The sequence below is a fragment of the Centrocercus urophasianus genome, unplaced genomic scaffold (assembly GCF_019232065.1).
Source record: "Centrocercus urophasianus isolate 14NV4802_14NV808 unplaced genomic scaffold, USGS_Curo_1.0 seq_18, whole genome shotgun sequence".
NCBI classification, from domain to species: Eukaryota; Metazoa; Chordata; class Aves; order Galliformes; family Phasianidae; genus Centrocercus; species Centrocercus urophasianus.
In genome coordinates this window covers 11,907,519-11,923,048 of record NW_024884733.1, presented here as the reverse complement: position 1 = coordinate 11,923,048, position 15,530 = coordinate 11,907,519, and the positions used below count along the sequence as shown (strand labels likewise).

At 42.1% G+C, this 15,530-nt stretch overlaps 1 protein-coding gene and 1 long non-coding RNA gene across 12 annotated transcripts in view; one reads left to right on the top strand and one right to left on the bottom strand.

The window, feature by feature from the left end:
• LOC122160970 overlaps positions 1-3,815 on the bottom strand; it is a 42,250-nt gene extending 38,435 nt beyond the window's left edge. For all 7 annotated transcript variants that reach the window (XR_006169011.1, XR_006169010.1, XR_006169009.1 and 4 more), the window contains exon 1: positions 3,661-3,815. This is a non-coding gene — a long non-coding RNA (uncharacterized LOC122160970). The remainder of the gene's footprint in view (positions 1-3,660) is intronic.
• A 219-nt stretch (positions 3,816-4,034) lies between these two features.
• SNX7 (sorting nexin 7) overlaps positions 4,035-15,530 on the top strand; it is an 83,401-nt gene continuing 71,905 nt past the window's right edge. For all 5 annotated transcript variants that reach the window (XR_006168855.1, XM_042819115.1, XM_042819116.1 and 2 more), the window contains exons 1-6: positions 4,035-4,231; positions 9,284-9,466; positions 11,130-11,240; positions 11,562-11,726; positions 12,462-12,663; positions 14,229-14,428. Coding sequence is in view for 4 of the 5 variants with exons in the window: in XM_042819115.1 (XP_042675049.1) it covers positions 4,064-4,231; positions 9,284-9,466; positions 11,130-11,240; positions 11,562-11,726; positions 12,462-12,663; positions 14,229-14,428 (1,029 nt within the window). In the remaining variant the exon portion in view is untranslated. The remainder of the gene's footprint in view (positions 4,232-9,283; positions 9,467-11,129; positions 11,241-11,561; positions 11,727-12,461; positions 12,664-14,228; positions 14,429-15,530) is intronic.

The window sequence follows — 15,530 nt, the reverse complement described above, 5'->3', positions numbered from 1 at the left end:
TACAGAGGCCCAGTGTTAATCTCCTTCCTTCTACCAAAAGTTCAGAGCTCCCAAACTCGACATCAGGAAAAGTAAGATAAGAACTTCAATACATTTATCAAATTAATCTGATAAACCTTCAGAGGTATGTTAAGTATTAATATATTTCTTGGATACTTTCAGACTCAGAGGCACTCCAATATTTCACGCCATAAAATATAGATTGCTAAACACACTATTCATCAAAAATGAGAAGAACAGCAATTATTTGGAAAAATGAAACTATTCCTTCAACAGAAGAGATAATGCTACATCAGAACAGACTGACTCTGACAGCAGTTCAAAGTATTACCAAAAAAATCAATGCTTTCACATCCAATGAAGCTCAGCAACTGTTTTTAGATGTGGTAAAAAAATTACAAAACCCAATAATGCTTTACCTGGAATATTTTTATGTCTAAAATTTGGCAGAGTCACATAACTTAAAAGTATAGCAAGTCTCTAGGTATCGATCAGGGCTTTGTGCATCTACAATGTCATAAAACTGATCTGCAACTATAAAAAAAGATAACATGATTATGAGAACACTACACTGTAATTTCCTTTGGGTAGTCAGAAAACAAAGACCTTTTGATGGTCTCTGAAATAAACAAGCCTGGCATTCACCCACCAACAGAAGCATTTTACAATACATCGATAAAAGTACCTCCTATTCTTAGCATAGTAGCAACAACAAGAAGGCAATAGAAGAGCAAGAGTTACCTTTCAGCCTCAGCACAGCACCCAGTTGGAAAGCAAAGCCACGCACATCTTACCCAAGAGCTTTAACACTGACTCTGCCACCAGTTCAGGCGTGGCACACAAAGAGTTAACCTGATTTTGAGCCATTATATGGAGCTTACAGTAAAGCCTGCTCTAATAAAGAGTATGATAGGAAGGTCAGCCCTTAATTCACCATCAAACTATCTTCTGGGTGTAAACGTAATGACTTCTGCTTATACATTAGATAACCCTGACAAGAATTCTACTTGACAATGCATTTTAGATCTGGAAAACTGTTCTCATTTGTGCCAAGGTGTTGGATGTCAGCAGATTCACTAATATGCTTATTATTTGCACTTCAGTGGTAGAACAGTGTAAAACACTGTGAGCCCTCCGCACCCCCCACTGCCTGGCTAGGGAGGACAGGAAATCAAACAGGATTTAATCCCATCCATATCACTGTGCATTTGGTGAAACTCGACAAGTCAACATTAAGTATTCAAAGTGGTATTGTGCCCTAAAGGGATCACATGCAGCCTGCACATGAGAGCAAAGGAACAGCTCGGTTCTGCTTCGGTGTTTGTAAATTTAATTTGTTCAGGAAAAAGCAACTCTGGAAGGGATTACTAGCAAGGATCAACACTCTTAGCAAGGAAAAAGGGGAAATGCAAGCAGTGCAACACTGACAATTTTGTAATACAAAACAGCTTTTCAGGCTTAACTGTATAAATAAAAGTTGGAGGCAACTGCAGCACAGCCCCTGCACATGCAAGTGCTGCACCCAGTGTTCCCCAGTAGGAGGGCCTGGAACACTTCACAGAAGTTCACAGCAACTGAACAGTTACTTAGAAAACACCACATTTTACAACGTATAACATTTCCTTTCCAAAATATTTCTAAGTACGGTCTCAGTGCAATAGCTAGTGTGGCAGTAACATTCACGGCATGAAGACTTCTGACGTATTGATCTTTATTACCAAGACCTAACTCAGGGAAGAATATTTGTAGTTACACATGCACATCCCCGGCACACACGTGCACAAAGAAACCCAAGATCTACAGCAATGGACTTTTGAAATAGCGCAAGAGAAACCTGTGAATAGCTTCTGCTAGGTGTAACTCTGTGTTTGTGCTCCCACAGTGTCTCAAATATTCAGCTGTTTACAGTTGTCTCTGCTCCTATGCCAGAAAATCGGTGACGAATTCCTGAGTCTGTAAAGAGCTCTGTTTGCTAAATCCTGCAGGGCAGAGAAATGCTGGTAGCTGGGCCTTGTTGGGGAAGAGAGGATGTCCCAAAGCCACAGCTGGGTTCCCTGTGCCCTCCCATCAGTTAGGCACAGCTGGGGTAGGCATGGGACAGGCAGGTGCCCGTGAGGATAGGAAAGTTTCCTGCTGTGTTCCAGCACAGCTTCTGGTGATGACTGAAATTCCAAGGGACTCTTATATGCCAATTTTTCCCAGAGCAAAGGACAATGAATACCTTTTTTGCACAGACTGGTACCTCAAATATAAAGCACAGAAAGCAAAGTACCACCGCTGAGCAATCTAAAAATTGTTAAGCTTGATTAATGAGATAATAAAAAACTATAAAAAGAAAAAAAAAATCCAATTAAAGTATATTCTCCAACAGAAATAAAGAACCCAAGAGAATGGTAAAATTTTGAAAAATTAGTATGAGAGAGATGACAGCCTTAGTATTCAAGACTGCAGTAGATCAGTTTTATACTTTTTTTGACTGCTGTCCCTTATTTATCATCCCTAACGCGTGCTGTCTGCATTCCTGGTCCTTGCTAAGTTTCCTTTTATTCCATTACTGCCTCACGAGTATAACACCTGAATTTAAATACAAACACATAAAAAACATGGCATTTTACAGGCTGCGGGTGCTTCATTCAGAAACATGGCATGTCTTGGGCACTTAAAAACAGAGGAATAAAAACAAACCCAGAGAGGGCACAATGCTCATCCATCACCTCTGCGGATCAGCAGTCAGAAGACTGCCCCCCTCTTACTGCCGACGTACGAAGAACCGATTAGAAAGGGAAGTAACCTCGCGATACCGGTTTCCAATCAGCAGCTGGTACACGAGGACAGCCGGAGGCCGGGAAGGAGCAGCACGGATTGCAGGAGACAGGCGGGCAGGCGGTGGGAGCGCGGCCGCACGGCGCGGAGCCGGGCGGAGCACAGCTGTAGCTCCCCCTGGTGGCGGCCGCCTGCGAGCGCGCAGCTCTCCGCGGGGCTCTACCGGCAGCACGTAGAGCTCCGGCTGATGTTTGTTCTCTTTTTTTTTTTCCCCTTCAAACATCAAAGTGTCTTGCTATACATTAAATACATATGCATACCCTCTTTCTCCTTAGCACGGTTCAGTGAATATTCAGTGTTCATTTTCCCTCTATTTAAATCTGTAGCTCATCACTCCATTGAGAAGCCCGACATGAATGTTCTCACCAACTGCTCCGGGTGTTACACAAATGAGTGGCTTTGGAAAGACCTTCATTTCATTATGGGTTTTGCCCTTTCTAATTTGACAGATTGAGAACCAAGGGGCAGTACACTGTACAGCCTGCCTGCTGGAGGACCTGCAAAGGAATTCACAGCAGAGTTCCCCCTCGGTTTAGGCTGAGCCCACACTCCTTCTCATGTGACATGGTGCTAACGTGTCTAAGTAAAAGCCAAAGTCACCTCCAATTCTGTCATCAGGTTGAAGACCGGACCCCAGACCGGCCACCAACAGAAAGGCCATCCAGAGCACGTGAGGGTCCAGGAATAAGTTTTGCTTTCCAGCTGGGCTTGCAACAGCGAAACGGGCCCGGAGCAGGGGAATAAAACCCGGGCACACAGTCCGTGCTGAGACACTCCCTAAGACTTCCCAGGAAACAAACCGGTGGCTGCTTCTCCTAAGCTCAACACAGGACTCACCATTTTGCAGAGACCACCGCTTTCACCCAGCACCCCCGGTGAGCAGCTACCAGCGGGTGGCCGAGACCACAGTGATCTCGGAGAGACCCGGTCATACGCAGCCGTCACCCCCACACCTCCACGAAATCACGTACGGGCGTTTTGAGCGGCCCCCACCTTCCAACCACCTCTACAGGGACGCCCCGTCCCCGCCCGCCCGCAGCACGCGCTCCGCCCCGGTCCCGCCGCATCCCGCCCCGTCCCGGCTGTCGGGCCCTCCCGCCACCGCCTCTTCCACTCCTGCGCACTGGGCGCGCCCCGGGGCTGCCCTGGGCCGGGCCGGGGTCGGCGGAGCGGCGGGCGGCCAATTGCGGCGCCCCGGGGAGCGGCTCCAGTGGGGCCGCCGCCCGCACTCGTGGGAAGGATGGAAGCGGAGGGCCGGACGCCGGAGCCGACGCTGCCCCCCGCCGGCGGGGGAGGGCTCGAGCCCCTCGCGGGTGCCCCCGGTGCGGCCCAGACGCCGCTGCTCACCGCCTCCGCCGAGGTGTTGGCGTTCGACGACGATGAGGACGACCTGGAGGTGTTCAGCAAGGTACGGCCGCGCCCAGCCGCGCTCTCCCCGCAGCCGAGGCGGGTGCGCGTGGCAGCCGGGACCGAGTGGGGACTGGGGTGGCTGAGGAGCCCCCGCTGCCGACGGGACGGGACGGGCGGGGCGGGCTCGCGCTCGGCCTCTCTTGCATGGAACCGCTCTGCAGCCCTCGGCCGGGAATGCCTGAAGCGTGGCCGCCCGGGCATGGCGCGGGGCAGCGGCTGCTCTACGCGTGCAGACGATGCAGCGGCTCGGCGGGACGCTGCCGGGCGCTCCGCCGCGCTTCGGGGCTGCGCCGTCCCCGCGCCCCTTAGCTCACTGACCGCACGGCGGGAGGCCGGGAGGCGCTGAGCAGCCGCCGGAGCGGGCAGCTTCTGCTTGGGCGTCTTCTGCGAGTTCCGAACTGCTGCGTTCCAGGATGTGCGACGGGGAGAGAAACTGCGAGTGTCTTTCCTGTTTGAAAATGGGATATCCCGCTTCTTCATTGGGATCAATTGTTACTGGAATTAAAGATATATCTCCTATATTTCTATGGAAAAGAAGCAATTTTTTGTAAATGTAAATAAAAACCATTGGAATAAGAGTTGATTATTGGGACCTATTTAAACTGACTGCAGTGAAAATCCTGAAATTGATGGATTTTAAAGCCAAGGGGACTGTTAGGTGATTTAATGGTCTATAATGGGCAAAAGGTCAGGCTAAATCTTACCAAGTTACCTGTGCTTTTCTGAAGCCTAACTAGAGTTAACTAAATCACATTCACTGAACTTGAGCACAAAACCAGTGCTCAGTACTGTTAGCTGTTTCTTACCTGGAGTCCTTTTTCCTTTTCCAGGCATGTGCAAGCCTGGGCAGCTCTGCATGCAGTTTCAATGCCTGTCAATACAGCAGACCGACATGCTTGTCAAGCGTGATGTTCCTTGAGAACAGAAAACAAAACTAGTATTTCATATAACTACTCCTGCTCTCAGACAAAAATCTGTATTCTTAAGTATCTTCCATGCAGATTCATGCAAAATATTTCCTGCTTATAGTAAATCTTAACAATTCTTACTGCATGCAGAATGATGACCTTTTTCTGCAGACAAGAATATTCTATGTGCAAGTCTTGGGCTCCTGCTTTTGGTGGTTGTGTATCAGCCAGAAATTGACAGTTTGCTTTCAGCTTCAATTTGAGGGCTGATCTTTCAAGATGATGAAAATCTGTGGAGGTGATTTGGGATTACAGCTTGTTTGCATGCATCCGTTATATGAAAGGGACACTGACAGGTTAAATGTAGTTTCAGACTGATTTTTGTAAAACTTATTTGTCTGTAACACATTGTCCTGAGACCTCCTCATGTTTAATTTACACTGCTGTCCTTAAGGCAGTGGTGTAATGTGGGCAGGCTGAACGGGATGCAGAGGAAGCACAGTGCTCAGTGCCTGGTGCTGCATCAACTTCATTTTTCTAAGTTTAGTCAGTGGAACGGACCAACTATCTCAATGATGAAAAATGAGGTTCTTAAAAAGTTGTCAGCCTCAATACCCTCAGTTATTACTCAAGATGTAGTCGCCAAGTCTTTATTGTATGAAAATTCATAGACATTTGACCTGGCAGTGTCATAACCATTAAGCCAGCATCCCGTGACATATCTCAAATATTACAGACTGGCTTCTTAACTCAGCAGCTCTGATAAACCATTTTCTGATGTAACCTGCATTTCATTTTATCCAAGTTTCCGTCACCATGGTGAAAGTTCTGAGGTCATTTTAGCAGAAGCAACTTCTCAAGGTTGAATTATGAGTCACACCACAACCTGCTTTCTTTCATGAGTTGTGTTGCAATACTCACCCTGGTAGTCCTCTTGTTCCTTGTTCCTGGTGCCCTCGCATGGCATTGACAGAGCTGGTTTGGTTAATGCTTAAAATGTTTTAGAGTTGGTTCTCTTCCATAATCACAGCAAACTTTCTTCATGGTGCTTGTAGGAAAGATGTATGTGCCACTGCAGAATTGCACAATTTTTTTTCTGGAACAAGTGGATCAAGGATTTGAGCCTGATTTAAAAGTTGAGTGTTCAGCCAAGGAATCTCTCTCCTTCTTTGAAGAATGCTCCAACAACTGAGCTGTTCTCCTACAAGACACCCTGCCATCATGTCCCCTGATTCCAGACCTGCTTTGGATCCCTGGTCTCAGATGCATGCTCTATGTTCTGCCTGATGGCGATAGTCTTGAGCCAAGTGTCCATGCTCTGAGTAGGAGCAGTGTTTTGGCAAACTCCAGGGCTTAATGGTTTCCCCAGAGAGCTGCAGGCTGTGTGCTCAGCCCACGTTGAGGCTGCTCCCACTGCATAAGTGTTTCTATCCCATATTAATTTTGGAGTCTTAGTGGCCAATTTCAATCAAATGAAAAATTTTTTAAACCAAGAATGGGAACATTTGCTTGTTTTCTTTTCTGCCACAAAATTCCTTCCACCCACAACAGATACACAAAAACATAGTTCCAACTTCAATGTCATAGCTGTAGAGAAGAACAGAAAGCTAGCTTTAATTTTTTTTTACCGTGTTCTTTCAAGAACTGCTGGAAGTAAACCTGAAGTAAAGAAGAGATGTGCTTACTTAAAACTCACATGCACTCATTCATATGCAGATGACACAATGGGTGTAGAGCAGCAAAACAGAAGACTTGTTTGTTCCATGGATTTTTCTTGTTGCGGTTTATTTCTCAGATCCCACACTTGTGAGCCCTTGCATATAAAAACATGCTTTCCAGAACCTGCCTGTACAACTTTTAGTAGCAACTGAGGAGGAAGGAAACATGAAGATACTGGTGACCTGTAGGAAATTAGACAGTATGAAACACATTTACCTTGATTAGGCTTTGCACTGTCATTATTCATCAATGGCCATTCAAATCCCATGCATGCTCACATGCATTTTTCTTTCCCTGGAAATTTCCTGTTTTCTCAGTACTTCGCTTCACCCAAGCACATTTGGGAAACTGTGCTCATTCTCCACATAGAGCATGGGCAGCTGGTGCTGTAGAGCAGAGAAAGCACAGCTTTTGTATTCATCCTCCACTGCTTTGGTCATGGCTGACCACATACAGCACAGAAACTGTGGGCTGGAACAGCCTGAGTAAAAGAAGTCAAGTAACTGACAGACATACAGTGAAGCACCTATATAATATTAAAACCATCACCTTTAATCACAGAGTTATAGAATAGAAGGTCTGGTATATTAATACTTTCTGTGCATAATTCCCAATATGATTTTCTACTCCATATGTGTGAGAGTACATTGATAGATTTCAAAAGGAGAGAGTTTGCAGTAGAAAATGAGTGTCAGAGCAGGAAAAGGGGAAGAACATGTCCCTGAGATAGTTTTGACCCTGTTGAAGCCAATGGAAAAATTCTTGCCAGCCTCAGTGACACCAGTCTTGTACTCTTCAGTCCCACATGACAGTACACAGCTCTGGTTTGTGTGGACTCATACATTCCTACTTCTGACATCTTAGAGTTTTCTCATCAGCAACATCTGTTTTCTGCATGCTCCATAGTGAGCAAGGCACTATGAAGGGCAGTTTTTGCCACTGGGGTTATCTTGCTTGCAGGAGAGCAGTCAGCCTTGTGAACGGGTTGCTCAGAGCAGCTGCAGGTGCCCCATCCTTGGAGGTGCTCAAGGCCAGGCAAATGGGGCTTTGGGTAACCTGCTCGAGTGGAAGGGTTGGAACTGAGTCATCTTTAAGGCCCCTTCCAACCCAAACCATTCTATATTGCTTATTCATTGGCTTAGACAAGCAATTGATTTTATTGCGTTGTAAAGCAAGTGAAAAGGTAGCTCAAGCGAGCCTGAAACAAGCTGCTGATGTTGCAGAGAATTAAGGATGCTTCTGCTTTGAGAAGCCCCCCAAAAAGAAGGCATCTTCCATTGTGGGTGGCCAGTGAGATGCCGTGTTGTGTGGGGTGAGCTCCTCAGCACCCTGCCAGCTGCCAGCAGCCAGCAGTGGCCTGGGGCTGGTCAGCCTCTGGTGGGCCGACCCAACAGGCGGCTGCTCATCCACGTGCTGACCTCCTTCAGAAACCTTCAGCTTTTATTCAATTTTGCATATCAGCTTCTTAAACTTTTCAAAAGAGAATGCAATTTTCATGCTCTGTCAGCTTTAAGAAGCGATTTCCCACTAGCTGGGCCCATTGCACTATGACCTCTTTGCTTTAAAAGAAGTGTGTGCATGAAGCATGCTTCCTCAAGCAGTCTTACAGTTCATTTTTGCTACACGCACTTCTATTTTTTATTTATGTCTTGTAGATTTTTAGGAAACTTTCTGAAAACACGGATGAATATTAAAGTTTGTTGTTCATTGAAATATTTCACTGCATTTGATATATTAGAAAAACTACATAAAATGTTTGATGTTTCAAATATTGTGATGATTTTAATTGTCATTATTTTAAAACATATATTATTTATATTATGCTGTTTTCTGTAGTTAGTGGATTTAATTTAATTAAGAAATTAAACACCAGTTTTATACTACATGCATACCTATTTAAAGAGTAAATTCATATCTCCGTAAAAGTTTTCTATTTCAAATTCTATTCTAAAATATGTGCAAGCTGAAATATCTGATTCCAATAAAAACTCAAAATTGGATTTTGTCTTGATCTTTTAAAGTCATAATTTCTTATAGTACAGCTTACTAGAAATAACTGAAACTTCCTTAGTCCTGAAGTAATGCTGCAAACAATGTTAACAAAGCTGGTAATCAAACTGCACAAGTACTGGCTGCTTGTATTCATAACTCATTTTAGCATCCACAGGCAAGTTCTGTTCTATAGCTGTGCATAAATTTCTTGTCAGAAGGTACCATTTTGCTTTGATCAGTGCTAGAATAAATCTCATTCCTTGTATCCTCACTGAAGCAAATACTGAAGAGAATAATAGACTTGTCACAGATCATATAATTCTTTTGTCTGTCCTAAGTTTTATTTTAAAACTTACCATTTTAGCATCCAAGATGTGTTTGGTTGTGCATAAATATGTTTCAATGTGGATGTTCTCATGTCCCGTCTGCAGGATACGTCCCTGGCTGAGGTGAACTCATTCAGTCCTTCAATGCCAATATCCCCCTCATCTATGATAAACCAGTATAAATTTGAAGATGAACCAGAATTAAAAGATCTCTTCATTACTGTTGATGACCCTGAAAGCCACATTACAGCCATTGAAACATTTATTACATACAGAGTAGTCACAAAGGTAAGCATCTATTAGATGAGGATCAGGGTAAACCTCAGTGCCTCACGGAAGTAGCAGTGATAGCATTTTCAGCCTTCTTGTGAACCATTCTCTGGGTTACTACCCAACTGAAACTGTGCTCTGACTCTGCTATGAGTTATAGACCACTGTAATCATATGTAACTGTGCAGTTGATTCTGAAAACAAAAAAATCAGTGTAAGTATATACACACATGTATATGGGCATTATTTTTTTATACTGAGAAAAGAGCTGCCTTGCCTGAAGCACACCTGCTGCAAAGTCTTTCAGCTCCATTCTTCAGTAACTGTAGTGCCCACTGTCACCTGGAATTTTGTTTCAAACCTGCAGTTGCATATCATTTCCCAAAATTCTCAAGTGAAAAAGTAATACTAGCAAACAACATAGTGCATTTTCAGCTGTCCTGAATGCAAATTGTTTACTGGAAATAAGGAAGAAAGACAGCACTGTGAGACCAGCCAGCTCTTTTGGGATTACCAGCAAATATTCTGCAGGCCATGATTTGAGAATTACTGTGTTCATTTATTTGACTTTGAGTTCTTTTTAAAAGACACATTTAAAACCAAATTTTCAAATGGGAATTATTCATCTTTAAATAGAGAACTTATCAATTCCTCATAAAATATTTAAAGGGTAGGAATAGAGCTATGTTCATTAGGTTGTGAGCAATAATTTTCACTTCATGCATCTTTTTGTAGATGAATGAACATCTTTTCTGCAGGCAAATATGGAAGGGCTTTAAGGTGGATTGCTTTTGCTTCTTTATCCCTTTCATCCTTCCTTATCGTATTTAATTTGAATGCTGGTTGTTGATGATAAAGTAAAAGCATTCCTCCCACACACCTAGAAAGTTTATTCAGTCCTTAAAAATGTTTAGTTTACAAGAGTGTGAGTGAGTTCTTTTGCCATGTGCTTGCATCACACTGTAAATCTCTGTGCAACAACTAATGCTAAACAGTGCATCACTTTGCTGAACACCTGGGCTCTTTGTAGCTTGACCCCAGAAGATGGAGCAATGATAAAATCTCATGGTTTGGTGATTTTGCAGTGCTGTAATAAGCATTTTTTCTAAGTATTAAAGATTTGTTGGCAAGCTCTGACAAAGGGCTACAAAACTGGGGTTGATGGATTGAAGAATCCGTTAAACAACATGGGCAGTGTGCTACGATATGCTGAAGTTCTCATGCGTTGAAAGCAGGGATTGTTGGATGGTGTCAGCAGGCCTCAGGGACATATGTCAGCTCTTACTGGTTTTTCCAAAATGCTAAAAAATGGGCTTTCCTCACTCTTTGATTTGTAACTCCTTCAGAAGTGCCCTAAGTGCAATGAACATAACTGTGATTGTTAAAAGGGAAACATCACACTACAATAATGATCAAAATCTTTTGGAAACACTGTTGGACTGATTATTTGAAGTCAATCTGTTGTGTTGTCTTTTTTTTTTTTTAAGTAGAACTTTGATTTCTTGAAAAAATTATGTTTTATCTCCTAAAACAATTAATCATTTGCTTTAAAAACTGCAAGCAAATAGCATGGGCAAACTAGAATTGTGTATGTAGTTTTATTCAAGATGTAAAACAATACTGTGCTTTTTAGTCACTATTCTAACTTCCTGGACCTGTGTTTTCTGTTCACTGTTTTCAGACATCTCGTGGTGAATTTGACTCCTGTGAATATGAGGTCCGACGACGATATCAGGATTTTCTTTGGTTGAAGAGCAAACTTGAAGAAGCACATCCAACACTAATTATTCCTGTTCGTTTGCTAAAACGTATATTATTTTTATTAATTTGTGTTCTGGCCCCAGCTTTATACAAAGGTGTTTGAGGTCTTTGTGGGGTTTCTGAAATCTGACAAACATTAAACTAACTTTTTCGTTCGTAGCTTTATATGCATGTGTATGTGATAATTAAAAATTCTGCAAGGGTACTTCTTATGTTTGTCTTTGAAACAATTTGGTTTTTACGTGGTGTTTTTTATAAGGTCATAGCTATGTTTTCAGCAAGTAGAAAAGCTATTATAATATCTTTGATACTATGCAAGTTATGCAGTATGTTTTTTTCTTTCTTTCCTTAGCCATTGCCAGAAAAATTTGTCATGAAAGGAATGGTGGAACGATTTAGTGATGAATTCATTGAGACTCGAAGAAAAGCTCTACATAAATTTTTGAACCGTATTGCTGATCACCCAACCTTAACTTTTAATGAAGACTTCAAAATTTTTCTTACTGCACAGGCCTGGGTAAAATGGCTTTATTTTTATCTACAGTTACATGGAACCACATGGTGTGTCAGTAGTGGTGTATGAGGAGCCTCCCTAGATCAGTACTCGACAGCATCCTCTGATGGCTTGTTACAGAAGGGTCAGAAGAAGATGTGGAATTTCTGGAATCTTCTTTCCCCAAGAAAGCCTTTTCTTCTGTGCATTTAGTTATCTTCTGTGCAGCCATAAGTATCTTGTATCTTCCACAGCACTTTTTGTTGCTGTGTTTGGATTTCTGTGGCAAATTCACAATACTGTATGACGTATGTGAAGATCCGAGTTTTGTATTCAGAGCCATTCTCTGAACTTTAGGTTATTCTATCAAGATGTAAAAACTGTTCAAAAAAAATAGCTGGATTGCTTCTTCCTCTAGGAACATTGTTTGCTTTTCCCAATGCAATCTTTACCTCTGTTTTCCTGTTCCAGAGGCTAGATTGCAAAGTAGTCAATTCACTGTACGAAACAAAAGGGTAAAGGTTTTCTGTCCCCTTTGGTCATTCTTTGTAAGAGCACAATGCACAATATCTTTATGTCTGTTCAGAAAATCTTAGAGTAAGATTTTGCCTCTAAAAAGATATCTGATTTGTCTTTTTTTCCATTGAGGTGTATGCAGTTTTTGTTTAAAAAAAGACAAAAAGCTTTAAATCACGTATTATTATTTCTAAACAATTTAAATATGTATGTGCAAGTAAACACAGTACATTCTGGTTTTAGGAACTCTCCTCGCACAAGAAGCAGGGTCCAAGTTTGCTGAGCAGAATGGGACAGACCGTAAGAGCTGTAGCATCCTCAGTAAGAGGAGGAGTTAAAAATCGTCCTGAAATGTTTACAGAAATGAATGATTATATGGAAACATTTAGTCACAAAATAAACGTACTGGACAAAATAGCTCATAGAATTTACAAGGAAGAAAAGGGTAAGTAGAAAAGAAATATATTTTTAATGGGTTTAAGAAATTGATATATTGGCAAATGACTTGCTGTAAACAGTAAATTTGTTTTCATTGTGCCAAGCAAAATAGTTATTTCCAGCAAACAGAGGAAAAGGGAGATTTGTATTTGTACCATGTTTTCCAAAATAGTCATTGTTCTGGCAGATCTTCAAGTTAACTAGAGCAGCTTGGTAATAGGGAGGGTTTTAACACATCATTGACCTGCCAAAAGGGAACTTAAAAATAAGAAACATAGCAAGTATGGCTACCTTTTTATTGTGCTTATTGGAGAGCTGTGTGACATTTTGTATTTTGAATGGAATGTAAAGAGTCAGTTTTCTGTGCTGTCTCATGCTGTTATTATGCTGTGTAGATTTTGGAACTCCATATGTGTGTTTTTTAGTTTCATTCTGCATTGTTTTGTTTTTTTCCACATGTTAGCCAAGTAGATTATTTTTTAATTTCAAGAGCTTTACTGTTGGCAGTAGTTTCTGTCATGGGAAACTGTCTGTGAAGAGTTTTAGAGAGAAGGATTACTTAAGCTCATACTTTTCCTTAAATAACAGCAGCCTGCACACCAACTTGCAACTCTAAATTATTAATTTTCCAAGCTTAACACTGTTCTCAGTCTAGGTCTGTTAATTACTGTTGATTCTACTGGTCAGCACTTAAGGGACATTACTGTGTAGAAGTTGAAGTGCTACACTGTGTTCTCTAATAACTGAGACTCAGTGCTTTAGTGTGCAGAGCCAGATCTGAGCACATCCTTGCCGAGTTAGAGGGGTCTTAATAAGTGAAAATACATGTTGCTGAAAAGCGTTCTTTTTGATAACAGCTCATTCCAGTGGAACTAGCTGGCCAAGGTCTTTAGATTCAAGTGATCAGCACCAAAATATTTCTTGGAAAACCTTATGAATTTTGACATGGTCCCAAAAGCTTAATAAATCTTCTTTCTAGATTTTCCAAATAGCAAAAGGCAGAGCACCAGTGTGCAGGGTGCACTGACGAGGACGTGAAAATGTTACTGCTACATGATACTACTGCTTGTAGTATCTTAACATGTGATTTTCAGTTCCATCTTGCATGGATGCTTTTTTGTTGAAATGCGTTCATAGTAGATATTGGATTCTTCACAGCACACAGCTGTGTGTGTGTCCATCTTTTTTTGGATATTTCTTCATTATAAATTCAATTGTGTTAAAATTATGCTTTCAATACATCCTGCTTTCAGGTCATATTCAGGCTTGCCCAAGCTAAGTTCTACCAAACATCACAGTGACTCTGGGGCCTTCCACAAATTATCTCTTGATATAGATGCACAAGAGAAGCAATTCTTGTGGCATCCATCTATTTAGATTAATAAAAATTTCTAAAGAAGATATCAAACACAGAACTGGAATGAACTTCCTTGTGTTGTCTGCACCTTTTGGGACTTTAAAATAAAACTGCTGTTCCCTGCTGTGTTCACAGTAAATAGGAGATTGTGGTTAGTGGCACTTAGACATCTGTTAGCAAACAAAAGACTAATCTGTGTCTATGTCCCTGTTAAGAGTATTTTAATGAGATGAAGGAGTATGGCCCCATCCACACACTCTGGTCAGCATCAGAAGAAGATATAGCAGACTCCCTAAAAGGCGTCGCCAGCTGCATTGACAAATGTTGCAAAGCTACAGAGAAACGAATGGCCGGGCTCTCTGAAAATCTGCTACCAATCATACATGAGTACGTTCTCTACAGTGAAATTCTGATGGTAAGGTTTCATTAAGGATTGCTTTTGGCAGTATGTGAAGTTTGTCTTAGGCCATTGACAGATTCTGGAAGCAAGGCCGTAACTGATGAAAAATACTTTGTGGCCACCGTTCTGCTGTTAGTAAATGTGCACGGCAGGGGGATGGCTGTCTGTTAGCAGAGAATCTGGTTTGTCCCGTTTTCCTGATTAACAATCAGGCAAGAGGCACCCATTTCAGACAAGAACTGCTTAGTAGTTTGTGTGGCAGGGTGGTAGCAGTACAAAAGTCTGGTTTTAGAGCTGTGTGTGGTAGGGCTGGAGCACAGAAAGGTTCAAGGAAAAGCAGCTTAGAAAGACCTCTTCTGACACTGCTGAAATATGCAGTAACAGATTGTGCGGGGGAGAAGCAGTGGAGAAGTTTCTCCTTTTCTAGGAGATGTTCCTAAATTACTTCTTCTTTTTCTAGAACAGCAGGGAGCTTCCAGTCCCCATGTCACAAGCCTGTTTTAGTCTCTGCCATAAGCTGATGCTCTCGGTTCCCTCTATGGATGTATTTTTCTTACACTTGGAGAGAATACAAAAAATCTGTCCTGATTGATAATCAACATAATTCCAGAACTAATTTTAGCATGTCATAATTCCCACTCTTCTGCCTTCAGAAAGCAAAAAATGTCTACAAACACATCTTTGTGGGATTTGCCATCCCAAGGCGAGCTGCAGTATCTGTTTTTGTCTCTGCTAGGAACCCAGCTCACAGGGCAGCAGGAGTGTGCTACAGGCCATGCATACAGCAAGGCCCAAGATAACTCAGCCAGCAAAGGCTTTTACTGTCACTGGGCAGAACATTGTCCATTTTTCAATAGGTTTAGCTTCTGAAAGTTAGAAAGTAGTGCTGCAGTGATAAGTTTCATTGAAAGAGAAACCATACAAAATATCCCGTATCTCACAGGCTGTATTATTTAAATGTACATGCAGGTAGGTCGAGGTAGGTATTAATGTACTTAAAAGCATGAAGAGATGAATATCTTAGCAAATTGCATTATTTCCTCCTTCAATTCTTGTTTTTCAGAACTTCTAAGTCTGTTACCTGTGAGCCTTTCCATCCCTCATGTTATTAAAGATA